This window comes from Barbus barbus (assembly GCF_936440315.1).
Source record: "Barbus barbus genome assembly, chromosome: 7".
Lineage (NCBI taxonomy): Eukaryota > Metazoa > Chordata > Actinopteri > Cypriniformes > Cyprinidae > Barbus > Barbus barbus.
Window position 1 is genome coordinate 20,840,414 of NC_136735.1, and position 12,564 is coordinate 20,852,977.

Sequence of the window (12,564 nt, forward strand, 5' to 3'; positions counted from 1 at the left end):
TACAACTAATGCTAATAAGCAAGGTTTACTTGGTCTGATCCACAGATGCATGTTTTGCTGTGTTTCTCATCTGTTCACTGAAAGTGTGGGGTTGCCCAAATTGATATGTTCTATGCACTGAATTGTGTGAATGGTTCTTCTGTGCCACAGGAAAAGGAATTTGGCTTCAGTACCAAATAAAACTTGCTACATGACTGAGAAATGAGTTCTGGCATGCAGGTATGAACAATGAAAACAATGAATATGAAAGATCAAGAAACTGATATTATCAGTCCAGCACTAGTGTCCACACTGTTGACATCTTCACTTGTTGACGTTTATCTACATTGAGCACGAAACAGACAATGGCATAAGACAAAACACCTGATAAAGAGAAACTGAAACATTAATGAAACGTCAGTATCTGTCAGGGATTTCAGCTCTCCAAACGGATTTTTTTATTTAAAAAATTAAAATTGAAATTATACAATGGCCTAGTGAAAATCCAGACAAAGTCAGACAGGGCAAACCCTTTCCCAGCACTATAAACTGTTTTATTATTTAAAAAACAAATCCTATTAAGAATTCCTGTATTAATGTGTCTAACCTCTCTCTCCTCTCTTCTTACGAGTGCGGTCAATATGGTCTTTGAGCTGGATGCGAACATGTCTCTCGTTAGGTTGGTCTCTAATGAATGGATGTTTTAACAGTTGCTCTGTAGAGGGACGATGGTTGTAATTCTTCACCAGGCAGGTTTCAATAAAGCTGAAGAACTTCTTGGACCTTTGGAAAATGGGAACAGAAGCTTAGAGAGAAAAGCAAAGTCTGGTCCGTTAAAGGGCTAATTCACCATTGGCAAACTTGGGTTTTTAATTAAAATATGCTGTCTATGCAGTAAAAAGGCATTTTTTTAAATAATGCTACACAACTAGAGAAAACAGTGAAAAAGGGCTGTTTTGAAAATAGGTAGGAAAACTTCAACACTCATAATACACTGGACTCAATCAGACTGTGTGCAGGGACACAAAAATCTGCAATTTCAACAAAAGTCCACTGGACATATAATTTTTCCTCATCCAGGAAGAATTTTCTTGACAAATAAACAGGAATGTCTAGGTGGAGGTAACAAAGAAAAATAATACACATTTACTTACACTACTGACATTGGCAAAATCCAAAGCTGATTGAAAATCCTTTAATTTGACATCCAACACTTGCCGGATACCAAAAGGATACAGAGATTATCAATTAATAAAGGCTAATTTTTGTGAGGTACCTTGTACAATACAAAGCTATGACCTCAAAATACTTTTAGCATACCACACATTTTGATGTTGGCATATCATTAGCTCCTCATGTAAGGCTGACATGGTAAACTTGCTCATTTGTAAACTTCCTGTGAAACATTAGTCTTGATAAAAGAGCTCAAAGAATTGAAATGGCATGGTTGTTGCAGCAAATGTGTTTTTATCTAATGCTTGCTTTTGTTATTGCCTAGTCAGGTTTAGTGTAGGTGGTATGCTATTTTCAAATTTGATAAAGCATTATTGTTTTAGCGCCACTCATCAGATATTTCATTTCTGACCAACCACGATATGTACAACAACCAGTGTAATAAAACACTGACAGATTCACATTCATCTGCTCTTTTAGCGTCACTCATAGGAAATTACACATTGAAAGTAAAGAACGAGCTTCATGACTATAAAAGAGAGAGGGTTTTTCTGTGATGGAAAAAAATCTTGGTAACATCTGACATCACCAATGTGGCTGTTCTGTTACGAGTAATTTATCATTCAAAAATAGTTAAAAAAAATACAAATACAATGATGGAAAAAAATTTAAAATAAAAATCACAGGGGATCGTCTCACCACTTCTTTGATTTGAGCCGTGGAGGAGGATTTCTGGGAATAAGGAAAAGGGCACGCATTGGATGCATGTCACATAGAGCTGCAGAAAGAGACAGGAGAAAAGACAAAAAATTGCCCATCAGCACAACAAAAATAAACACACTTAAATGTAGCTTTAGTCACACTTGGGGAGAAACTAGGGGAGCAACAGAAAACTTTAAACAGAGCATTCAGTATTCAAAAAAGGTAATTGTAACAGACATATTTAATAAAGACCTAACAATATACTTTTTTGTAAAAATAAGATCACTAAACAGATAACATGTTTTTTTTTTAAACAGGAAAGGTCATAGACCATCTTCGCACACACAACTTTATCGGTGGCTGATCTCCATTCTGCTGCTACTCTCACTGAAACATGCTGAAATAGAGTGAACTGACAGTTTACGTATGAAAGATAATGACAAAAAAAAAAAAAAAAAAAAAAAAAAGTCAGGTTAGGCACCATATTGAATATAATAAGGATGCAAACATGACTGTGAAGGATAGACTTACAGTATTTACAATTCCAAACACTGCATAAATGTCCTAGATCATGTAATTTTCATGGCAACTTTCCAAATAGTTTTATGTCTACTGTAACTTCTCAGAGACGTTTCGTCAGCTGAACAGTCAGTATTAGGGGTGGGCTATATGAACAAAATCAAATTTCAGCGTATTAAAAAAAAAAAAAAACGTTTACAATAATGACATTTTCCATATAGTTATTTTATTTTTGTTATTAAAAACAACAAATAAGCAAATTATAAACAATAGGACAAAAAAAATAAAAAAGATACAAACTTTCAGTTTTAAGTCTAAAAAAAAAAACTACAGAAATTTAATAATCAAGTGTTAAACTAAAACACAGCATAATATTAAATGCAGTGGTGTAATGTAACAAAGTAATACAATTTAAGTATTTTTGGGGAAAATCTGTACTTAGTAGTTTTTATATGTGTCAACTTGGTTCAACCAACTCGGTTTCATACATTCCTAGATAGCTACACTGTAAAAAATTATTGTGATTTTAACAGTAAAAAACTGTGAAAATGCTACAGTAAAAACCTGTTAAATGGTTAACGGTAAGTTCCTGTAAAATTTACAGGAAAAAACTGTAAATTGACATTCCCAGAATTCCCTGCGTTGCATTTCAAATTTTGTTTGAATTTGATGTTTTTTCTCTGAAATAACTATGCTGCTTAGTTTTTTCTTATCAGTTATGTTTATTAGGATTGTGCGTTACATCTAATGTTGTTAAATTAATGTTTATTGCATATTTCAGTTTAATTACTATTACTAAATGTAATAACATTACTATATGTACTATATGTAATACCATTTATACTATTATTTGACTGATATCTTAATGAGCAATTAGTCATTTGTACTGGAATGAAATGACCTAGAGGACAGACTAGACCAGGAAATGTCTGGATACTTACGAGGAGCTCCTTCACCCATTTCTATAGCAGTGATACCACACGACCACAGGTCACTCTGGAGAAAGAGAGAGAAAGAAGGTCTCTCAATATTGCAGCACACAATCACATTTATATGCACACCAGAAACTGGTTATTGTGAGAAGCAGTCTAGCAGCCTGTGCACCCACATGTTTTTCCATCAAAAGGTCAGTTCAGAGCTAGAAAGTTCTTCAGTAGAAATCCAGGGGCCGTATTTACAAAACATTTAATCTTACTACTAAGTTTTTTGGTAAGAGTTTCTTCTTCACAGAGCTTCACAAAGCTGCTGGGAATGGGGAGAAATCTTAAAGGGATAGTTCACCCAAAAATGAAAATTCTGTCATTAATTACTCACCCTCATGTCAACGATGTACTGTAAACTGGAATGTTTCCAGACCCAGAAACGTAGTAAGAACATCAATAAAATAGTCCATGTGACATCAGTGGTTCATCCGTAATTGTACAAGGCTACGAGAAAGCTTTTTGTGCGCAAAGAAAAAAAGACAACTTTAACAATTCTTCTCTTCTGTGTCACCATCCCTTATCAAGAGTACCATGATGTAGAGCCCTGCACGAGACGCTCAGACCGACAAGATAGGCAATTTCGCGTTCATAATCGCAGACGAATCGCCTTCAATTATGAACACAAATTGCCTAGCTTGTCAGTGAATTACGGTTCTGTGCAGTAATTCCTGCTCCATTTGAAAGCAGGTGATGGCGATTAACTACTAATCAAGAAACCGGTTTTACTGACTAGATGCGCATGATAATCGAATTCGATTAATTGCACAGCCCTACTAGACACAGGTGGAAGTTGCTCCATGAACATGCATCCATTTTTTCAGCAGTTTTATTTATTTCTGTTACATATTCATAAAGCAAGTGACTATAACATATCTACAAGAAAAATAACAAAATCTGGAAAATCGGGATGATACATTGCAGAAATTCTGGCTGAAAAGGGGAACGAGCAGGCAGCTAGTGATCCAGCCCAAGCGGAGGATGAGTTGCAAACAACCCTTTCATCGCTAGCTCAGAAGATTGTGGACACTGAAACGGCATTTAATGACTCAGACGGCCATTTGACTGCGGTTAAGACAGAAAGCAGAGAACAGCAGCCTAAAATTTAAGGTGGATGATGTGGAGAACCATTTGCAGAGGCAAAACCTAAGGATCACCGAAATACCAGAAGAATTGGAGGGCTAAAGTCCGGATGCTTTCATGATTTTGTTTTTTACTGAATTGTCCGGCTCCACCATTACCAAACCTAAGAACTCATATTGAAACTTAGGCCCAATACCATTTCTACACCTTACCTGTCTCAATTCTGTTCTGGTTGGAGGGGCAGGGCAAAGGGAAAGGGGCAGATAGACCTTCAAATGAAGATTTTTCGGTACCATACTTCAAACGAAGGGGTATGAGAATTATCACCGGCTACGGCGGCAACATGGCTGCCCAAGCGAACAAAAAGACACATAAAATGTAAGCATTTTTGGCATTAACAACAATTAATGAAAAGTAATCTAAATAATCCCTGGGAAAGTCTATGCCAGGGTACTGGAGAGGAGAATACGGCCGATAGTAGAACCTCGGATTCAGGAGGAACAGTGTGGTTTTCGTCCGGGCCGTGGAACACTGGACCAGCTCTATACCCTCTACAGGGTGCTGGAGGGTTCATGGGAGTTTGCCCAACCAGTCCACATGTGTTTTGTGGATTTGGAGAAGGCATTCGACTGTGTCCCTCGCGGCGGCCTGTGGAGGGTGCTCCGGGAGTATGGGGTCCGGGGTCCTTTACTAAGGGCTGTCCGGTCCCTGTATGACCGAAGCAGGAGCTTGGTTCGCATTGCCGGCAGTAAGTCAGACTTGTTCCCGGTGCATGTTGGACTCCGGCAGGGCTGCCCTTTGTCGCCGGTTCTGTTCATAAGTTTTATGGACAGAATTTCTAGGCGCAGCCAGGGGCCGGAGGGTGTCAGGTTTGGTGACCACACGATTTCGTCTCTGCTTTTTGCAGATGACGTTGTCGTGTTGGCTTCATCAAGCCAGGACCTTCAGCAGGCATTGGGACGGTTTACAGCCGAGTGTGAAGTGGCTGGGATGAGAATCAGCACCTCCAAATCCGAGGCCATGGTCCTCAGTCGGAAAAGGGTGGTTTGCCCACTTCAGGTTGGTGGAGAGTTCCTGCCTCAAGTGGAGGAGTTTAAGTATCTTGGGGTTTTGTTCACGAGTGAGGGAAGGATGGAACGGGAGATTGACAGACGGATCGGTGCATCTTCTGCAGTAATGCGGTCGATGTACCGGTCTGTCGTGGTGAAGAAAGAGCTGAGCCGCAAGGCGAAGCTCTCGATTTACCGGTCAATCTACGTTCCTACTCTCACCTATGGTCATGAGCTTTGGGTCATGACCGAAAGGACAAGATCCCGGATACAGGCGGCTGAAATGAGCTTTCTCCGCAGGGTGGCTGGGCGATCCCTTAGAGATAGGGTGAGAAGCTCGGTCACTCGGGAGGAGCTCAGAGTAGAGCCGCTGCTCCTTCACATTGAGAGGGGTCAGCTGAGGTGGCTCGGGCATCTGTTCCGGATGCCTCCTGGACGCCTTCCTGGGAAGGTGTTCCGGGCGCGTCCCACTGGGAGGAGACCCCGGGGAAGACCTAGGACACGCTGGAGAGACTATGTCTCCCGGCTGGCCTGGGAACGCCTCGGTGTCCACCCGGAAGAGCTGGAGGAAGTGTCTAGGGAGAGGGAAGTCTGGGCATCTCTGCTTAGACTGGTGCCCCCGCGACCCGGCCCCGGATAAGCGGAAGATGGACGGATGGATGGAAAAGTAATCTTATGTTACATTCAATCATGTGTTCATATTTATGGTCATGCTATTCAAAGAAATGTTTGCAAAAATATCGATAAAGTTTGCTAACGTCATATTACTGACTGCACAGTAGTGCCACAACATATTTTCATGTCTGATCAGGGTGATAACCACCATAGACATTGAGGGCTAGTCCCCCCAGTAATTAGAAATAGCTAAACCTTTATCTCAAATACTGCGAATTCGAGAGTGAGACAGAGAGAGAGAGAGAGAGAGAGAGAGATGAAAGTATGCGTCTCTCTTTACACTGAGTGAGTATACTTCAAAAACAGCGATTCTATCCTCATGTTGCTGGAAAATATAATGTAGCGATTCAGTATTTAATTTGTTATTAATAAAAGTCGTGGGGCAGTGTTGACAAGTTTCTTTGCTTCTGGATATGTGAGCTGCACGATCTCCAATATATGTATGTGTGTATCAGTAAGCAGCACATTAATATAGAACTGTAAGGCTCTAATGCACACAGAACACCAGTATAGGTGTGTGTATTGTAGGAGCTAGATGACGTATAACAGGATAGTAGTAGTTTTTTCATACGATCAGAAAAATTGCACATCGTTACAACGAATCCCATTAATGTAAACACTGTTATTCATAACAACACCCCGAAGTTTAAGTCTAGTTCTATGTTGCGATCCAGTGGATCATTGGCCAAACACATTCTTACACTGGCAGGCTGCCCACATACACTTCTTGTTTTACAATGTTAAAAAAACCCTCTAATATCTGCTAACTATCCAAGACAACCTTTAAAAGTGTAACTACTAGTACTAGTAAAACACTGCTAGTAATAATCAAGATTTTGATATGGACAAATATCTGATGGGGCATTTTCCCCATGCAACCTCTTAGCCACAATGTTTAATGTGGCCTAATGGTTAGAGAGTCGGACTCGTAATCCAAAGGTTGCGGGTTCGAGTCTCAGGTCTGGCAGGGATTGTAGGTGGGGGGAGTGAATAACCAGCACTCTCTCCACCCTCAATACCACAACTGAGGTGAGACCCTTGAGCAAGGCACCGAACCCCCAACTGCTCCCCGGGCACCATTGGCTGCCCACTGCTCTGGGTGTATGTGCACTTGGATGGTTAAATGCAGAGCACAAATTTCAAGTATGGGTCACCATACTTGGCCACACACCACTTCCCTTTCCTTTCCCTTATTCATTGCATGAACAATGTACTTTTCTGAATATCAGCACGTGCGCGAGCATAAATATGCTAATAATTTGTGTTTCGTTCCTTGAATGAATCTGTTTTTGAATGAATTAATCGAGCCAGTGATTCAACGGTCCAATCACTTGTTTTGTTTCTAATTGAATCAGCTGTTTTGAACGAATCATTTGATTTGAATGATTCAAATAATTTATTAAAACCATAGACTGTATAAAAAAAAAAAAAAAAAAAAAAAGATTGAAGTGCCACTATTATGGGTAACGAAAGGTTCATATTTTGGTTTTGGGAGTCCCCAACAACAGGTTGACATGCATGCAAGTTCAGGCAGAGCGGTGACACATTTTCCTAGCCCGATTGGAAAACACAATAGCCCTGGAACATCGGGGAAAAAATGCATCACCGCTCTGCCCGACGGGCTATCTTAAAATACAGGGCTCCCGCAGGGTCCTTAAAAGCTCCTCAATTTAGCTGTATCAAATTTAAGGTTGTAAAAACTTGTAAATACGTTAAATGGTATAATAAAAATCTTAATTATAATTTCAAGATGTTTTACAGTTGGGGACTGAAGACAACAATCGCAAAAGGGTAAAAAGTCAAAAGGCAGCGCGCATGTTTTTATGCAAGGGAACCGACTGTCTTCAGAAATACATCATTGGCATTTTCATTTCATCTTGCCTATAAAATGCCTGATGAAGCAGCGTTTATGAGCACGGTGCTGCTTTGTGTACTGCCCTTGCAGGGGAATCTGCTATATTCCAGCAGCTCCTAAAGCGCCACCTCATGGCAGAAAATGAATTTGCATTTCCAAAAATGTGAAAGTTAATACTAATACTAAGTTAATGCCTATTAAAAATCTAAACAACTAAGACCGTAATTATTTATAAGTTTTAAATTGATATAATTTATGTTTAACTTATCCCTTTTCATAAAAATGATTTGAAAGGCAGAAATGTCATTAAGATTTTTGTTTTTGTGGAAACCTGTATCTGAACTGTAAATCATGTCATTTTATGGCTTAATATGATACCATATATAGACACTGTCCAACCCCACTCATATGGTGTTGCTTTTACTTGCGTACCTCTTAAAAAGGGGTCATAAATTGCTTTAAATTGATTTAAAAAAATTCTGCAGATACCCTGTAAATAATTCAATAAAATTCCTTCCTTGATATTTGTTGATATTTGTGTATTGAATAAGTTTTTGATTGACATTTAGACATCTATCTGATTTTCTATTTTAAAAAAAGTTATTTTTTATTTGGGCTAGTTAAATTAATTTTCGGGCAACCAAAATCTGAAGAGTACCTGCCCGAAGGGCTACCAGGGATTTTGAACTTTTGTGAGCCCTGCTTTGTGTACAGCGTTCAATGATTCAGAGTCGACTCTTTCTTTTGAGAGACAATAACTTTATACACGGTGCACTTGTAGATTTAAAACTTTGCAGGATGTTTTCATTCACTTTTCATTTCATTCATTCAGCTGTGTTACACACTGCATGAAAGGTCATTTTCACTTGCACTGTAAAACAGGGACTTGCTGCCACCTACTGGCGTTTTTATTCTCATCATTATTTATCCATGACAGGCCTAAACCAGCCAAGGTGCCAGCACAAAAACACATGAACACAAAATATTGATTAATTAGCAGTAAGTGGCACTATTGTGTAGTCAGTAATGATATGACGTTAGCAAACTTTAACGATTTTTTTGCAAATATTTCTTTAAACAACATGACCGTAAATATGAACACATGATTGAATGTAACAAAAAAGACTACTTTTAATTAAAATCTTTATTAATGCCAAATATGCTTACATGTATGGGTCTTTTTGTTCGCTCTGGCTACAGCAGCAACATGGCTGCCCGTTTATGCTGAACATTCTCATATCCCTTCGTTTAAAGTGTGGTCCTGAAAAATCTTCTTTTAAAGGGATATCTGGCCAATTCCCCTACCCCTCCAACCAAAAGAGAATCAAGACACCCCTACCCCTTCAAGTGAATGTGAAAATAAGTGTAGGGGTAAGGGGTAGAAATGGGATTAGGCCTAAGTGTCACTAATTAAACAACTAGCGGCTATGCGTATAAGCAGCCTTTTAATTAAGAGACTAGAACAATCATGGCTGATAGGAAGATGTTTTGCAAATGCAAAGGAAAACCAAACTAGAAGCAACTCAACAGTTGTAACTTCTTACCCAACTTGTACATGAAGGCTAATTACCAGCAACAGCCACACGTTTAGGATTGCTTGTGATTTGGTTTTTCTGACTTAGCCCTCTGACTACCCCTAACAGATTTAGGAGCTGATTTCAGCATTAAAATGCTTTGTGAAATACTTAATTTAGGATTCCTAAAATTCGGAATAACACGGCCATAATTTTTTCATTAGTTTCTCCTAAATCAGCAAGTTAGGAGCCAATTTTAGCCTTAAGATCTTTTGTAAATATGGCCCCAGGTGTGTTAAACCACCCTTATTCCCTGTAACTCTGTAAGGAAAATAGCGTTACTGTTTAATAAAGTGCAGGGGGTGGGGGGGGGGGGGGGGGGGGGGGGGGGGGCGGCGAACGTCGGTCCTGTAGAGCCGCAGCCCTCTAGAGTTTTCCTCTGAGTTTTTCAAAAAGAGTTTTGCTTCAACTCTAATCAAACACACCTGAACAAGCTAATCAAGGTCTGAAGGGTCACTAGAAAGCTACAGGCAGGTGAGTTTTTATTAGGGTTGGAGCTGAACTATGAAGGGCTGCGGCCCTCCAGGACCGGAGTTCGCCACCCCTGATATAGTGTCTACAGTGTCGGGGACACAGATGTATGGGGCAGAGAAAGATTTCAACAGTAAGGTCTGAAAAGGACTAGATTACAACAGAACAAAGGGCTTTTCACACTGAACGCAAAAACATTGAAAGCAAATAGACGATTATGACAATATATTTTATGTATGCGTTTTGTATGCAGCTCATGATATTTTTATAACAATAAAGGATGTTTATGACTATAAGCAGTGTGGCGTTATTAAACATACAAAGAGTGTCTGCCTATTATAGAATCAAAATCAACTATAGATCACAATCGGAAGTTATTACAAGCACTCGATGATGGTTTAAGGTGGGTTTAAGCAAAAACATTAATAATCACATACATTTTCAAATGTGGCTTGATGCTAATTGTACTTCTATTTATATTTCAAGATGTTTTCATGTAAAGCATTATAGATAGTTTGTGTTTCTGGCGTAGAACCAAACTTTATTTAGCTATATTAATTTAATGCAGTAGACTATGTTAAATCCATATATGAGATACATATCTGACGAAAAATGCATTGTTGGTCGGTGCCACCTAGCGTGCAGGCGTGAATTAGCAGAAGACGAACAATCGTTTCGTGCTCTGTGTGAAAGCAACGTTCATCGGCAATTCGCTTTTTCACATCGCGCTCAGTGTGAAACGGCCTTAAGATGTTCAAGACAGGCTCTTACTCTGTAGTCATATGTCGCTTCTGGGTTCTCATCACAGGCAATGACCTCTGGCGCCATCCAATAAGGCGTGCCAATGAAAGTGTTTCTCCTGCCAACTGTCCGGTCCAACTGAGCGCTCACACCAAAGTCAACTGCAAAAAAAAGGACACAGTGACGTGATTAAAACAGGAATGAAATGGCAAGTATCAAGATTACAGCAATTAGCAATTTTTCAATTTCATACACGAAAACTAAAGACTGACATTTGTAGCTGTGCTTGCAAACCGTTGAAAGCTCTAATTACACCCAAATTGGTTGATGTCGCTCATCTGAGGTGAAGTGGTCATTCATTTCCGAAATAAAATTCAGATTTTTTTTGACAAACAATTTCTAAAAGTAAGGCAGTTTTTGATGTAAAGTAGCAGTAATGCAATAAAGTTTAAAAGTATTTAATTTATTAAAAGCAAATAAAAGACAATGTGACTTACCCAGTTTCACCTCGGCATTCTCTGTTAATAGCACATTCTGACCCTTGATGTCACGATGGATGACATGGTGGGCATGCAAATGGGCCAGACCCTGAGAAGAAAAAGTAACTCTACATTAAAATTTAGATGTAAAAGTTATGTAAATTACACAAATTTCCACCCTTGAGGACAAACAATGAGTAAAAGAATTCAGTGAGGAGAAAGGTGAAATAGATTCAAAAGACTGGTGATGTTTCTATGAAAATGGAAAGTCCTGAGAAAGTGTGTAATAAAGAGCTGCTGTCACTCACTCTCAGAATCTCTCTGGAGATGTATGCAATCCAGTCTTCTTTCAAACTGTTGCCTTTGGTGTTTTTAACAAGGTCTGTTATAGAGCCAGCACCACAAAACTCCATGACCAACTGCACAGACAGAAAAATCAAAGGGGGAAAAAACAACATAAAAAAAGGCCTTTAAAAAGTTAAAATACTAATGCTGCATTTAAATTTCTTATTAAGTTTTATCTCATATGTTGCTTCTGCTTCTATAGAAATTTAGCATCCTTATAGGAAAATGAGCCAGCCATCTCTGAACATAAGAACATTGGAGAATCATGGGTGTGGGCTCTTTTGATTCAAACTGGCAAATAAGTCTCTCAATAACACTCTATAAATTTTAGCAAACTCCTAGCAACCACATAGCTATCGGTTTGAAATACTGCAAGGCCTTAAACCCTTCCATCTTCAAGCATTTAAAACTGCTTCAAAGTTTCTGGTCAGGCTTTTTTGTCTTGACAAACATTTTTGAATTTAGAATTCTACAGTACATCAGTGAAATGCGCTGTGAAAAACGATAGATGTTCAGATACCTACCCACAGCTGATCATCATGTCCAGGAGGACTCTTCTTGATAAAAGCACCATAGTATGTGGCAATGTTTCTGTGGTGGGAGTATTTCTTCAGCATGTTAATCTCAAGTTTAATCTCATCCTCCTCATCCTAAACCAAACACATCAACAGAAAAACACATACAAAATTTGATGAACCACAAAACACCAAAGAGATCTGCAAACCCTTTTTTTCTTTTCTTTTTTGCTTCATGTACAAATATATATATATATAAATATTGACCCCTTCGCAAAACATGATTTAGTACTTGGTGGCAAAACCCTTGTTGGCAATCACAGAGGTCAGATGATTCTTGTAGTTGGCCACCAGGTTTGCACACATCTCAGGAGGGATTTTGTCCCACTCCTCTTTGCAGATCCTCTCAAAAGTCATTAAGTTA

General features: G+C 39.1%; 1 protein-coding gene across 3 annotated transcripts in view; it reads right to left on the reverse strand.

Annotated features, from left to right (window-relative positions):
* Positions 1–12,564, reverse strand: part of LOC306872818 (mitogen-activated protein kinase kinase kinase kinase 4-like) — an 88,004-nt gene that overhangs the window by 40,186 nt on the left and 35,254 nt on the right. For all 3 annotated transcript variants that reach the window (XM_079421675.1, XM_079421676.1, XM_079421674.1), the window contains exons 4-10: positions 12,150–12,275; positions 11,589–11,699; positions 11,299–11,389; positions 10,832–10,962; positions 3,315–3,369; positions 1,852–1,930; positions 587–762 (exon numbers count right to left, since the gene is read on the reverse strand). In XM_079421675.1, the coding sequence (XP_079277801.1) occupies positions 587–762; positions 1,852–1,930; positions 3,315–3,369; positions 10,832–10,962; positions 11,299–11,389; positions 11,589–11,699; positions 12,150–12,275 (769 nt within the window). The remainder of the gene's footprint in view (positions 1–586; positions 763–1,851; positions 1,931–3,314; positions 3,370–10,831; positions 10,963–11,298; positions 11,390–11,588; positions 11,700–12,149; positions 12,276–12,564) is intronic.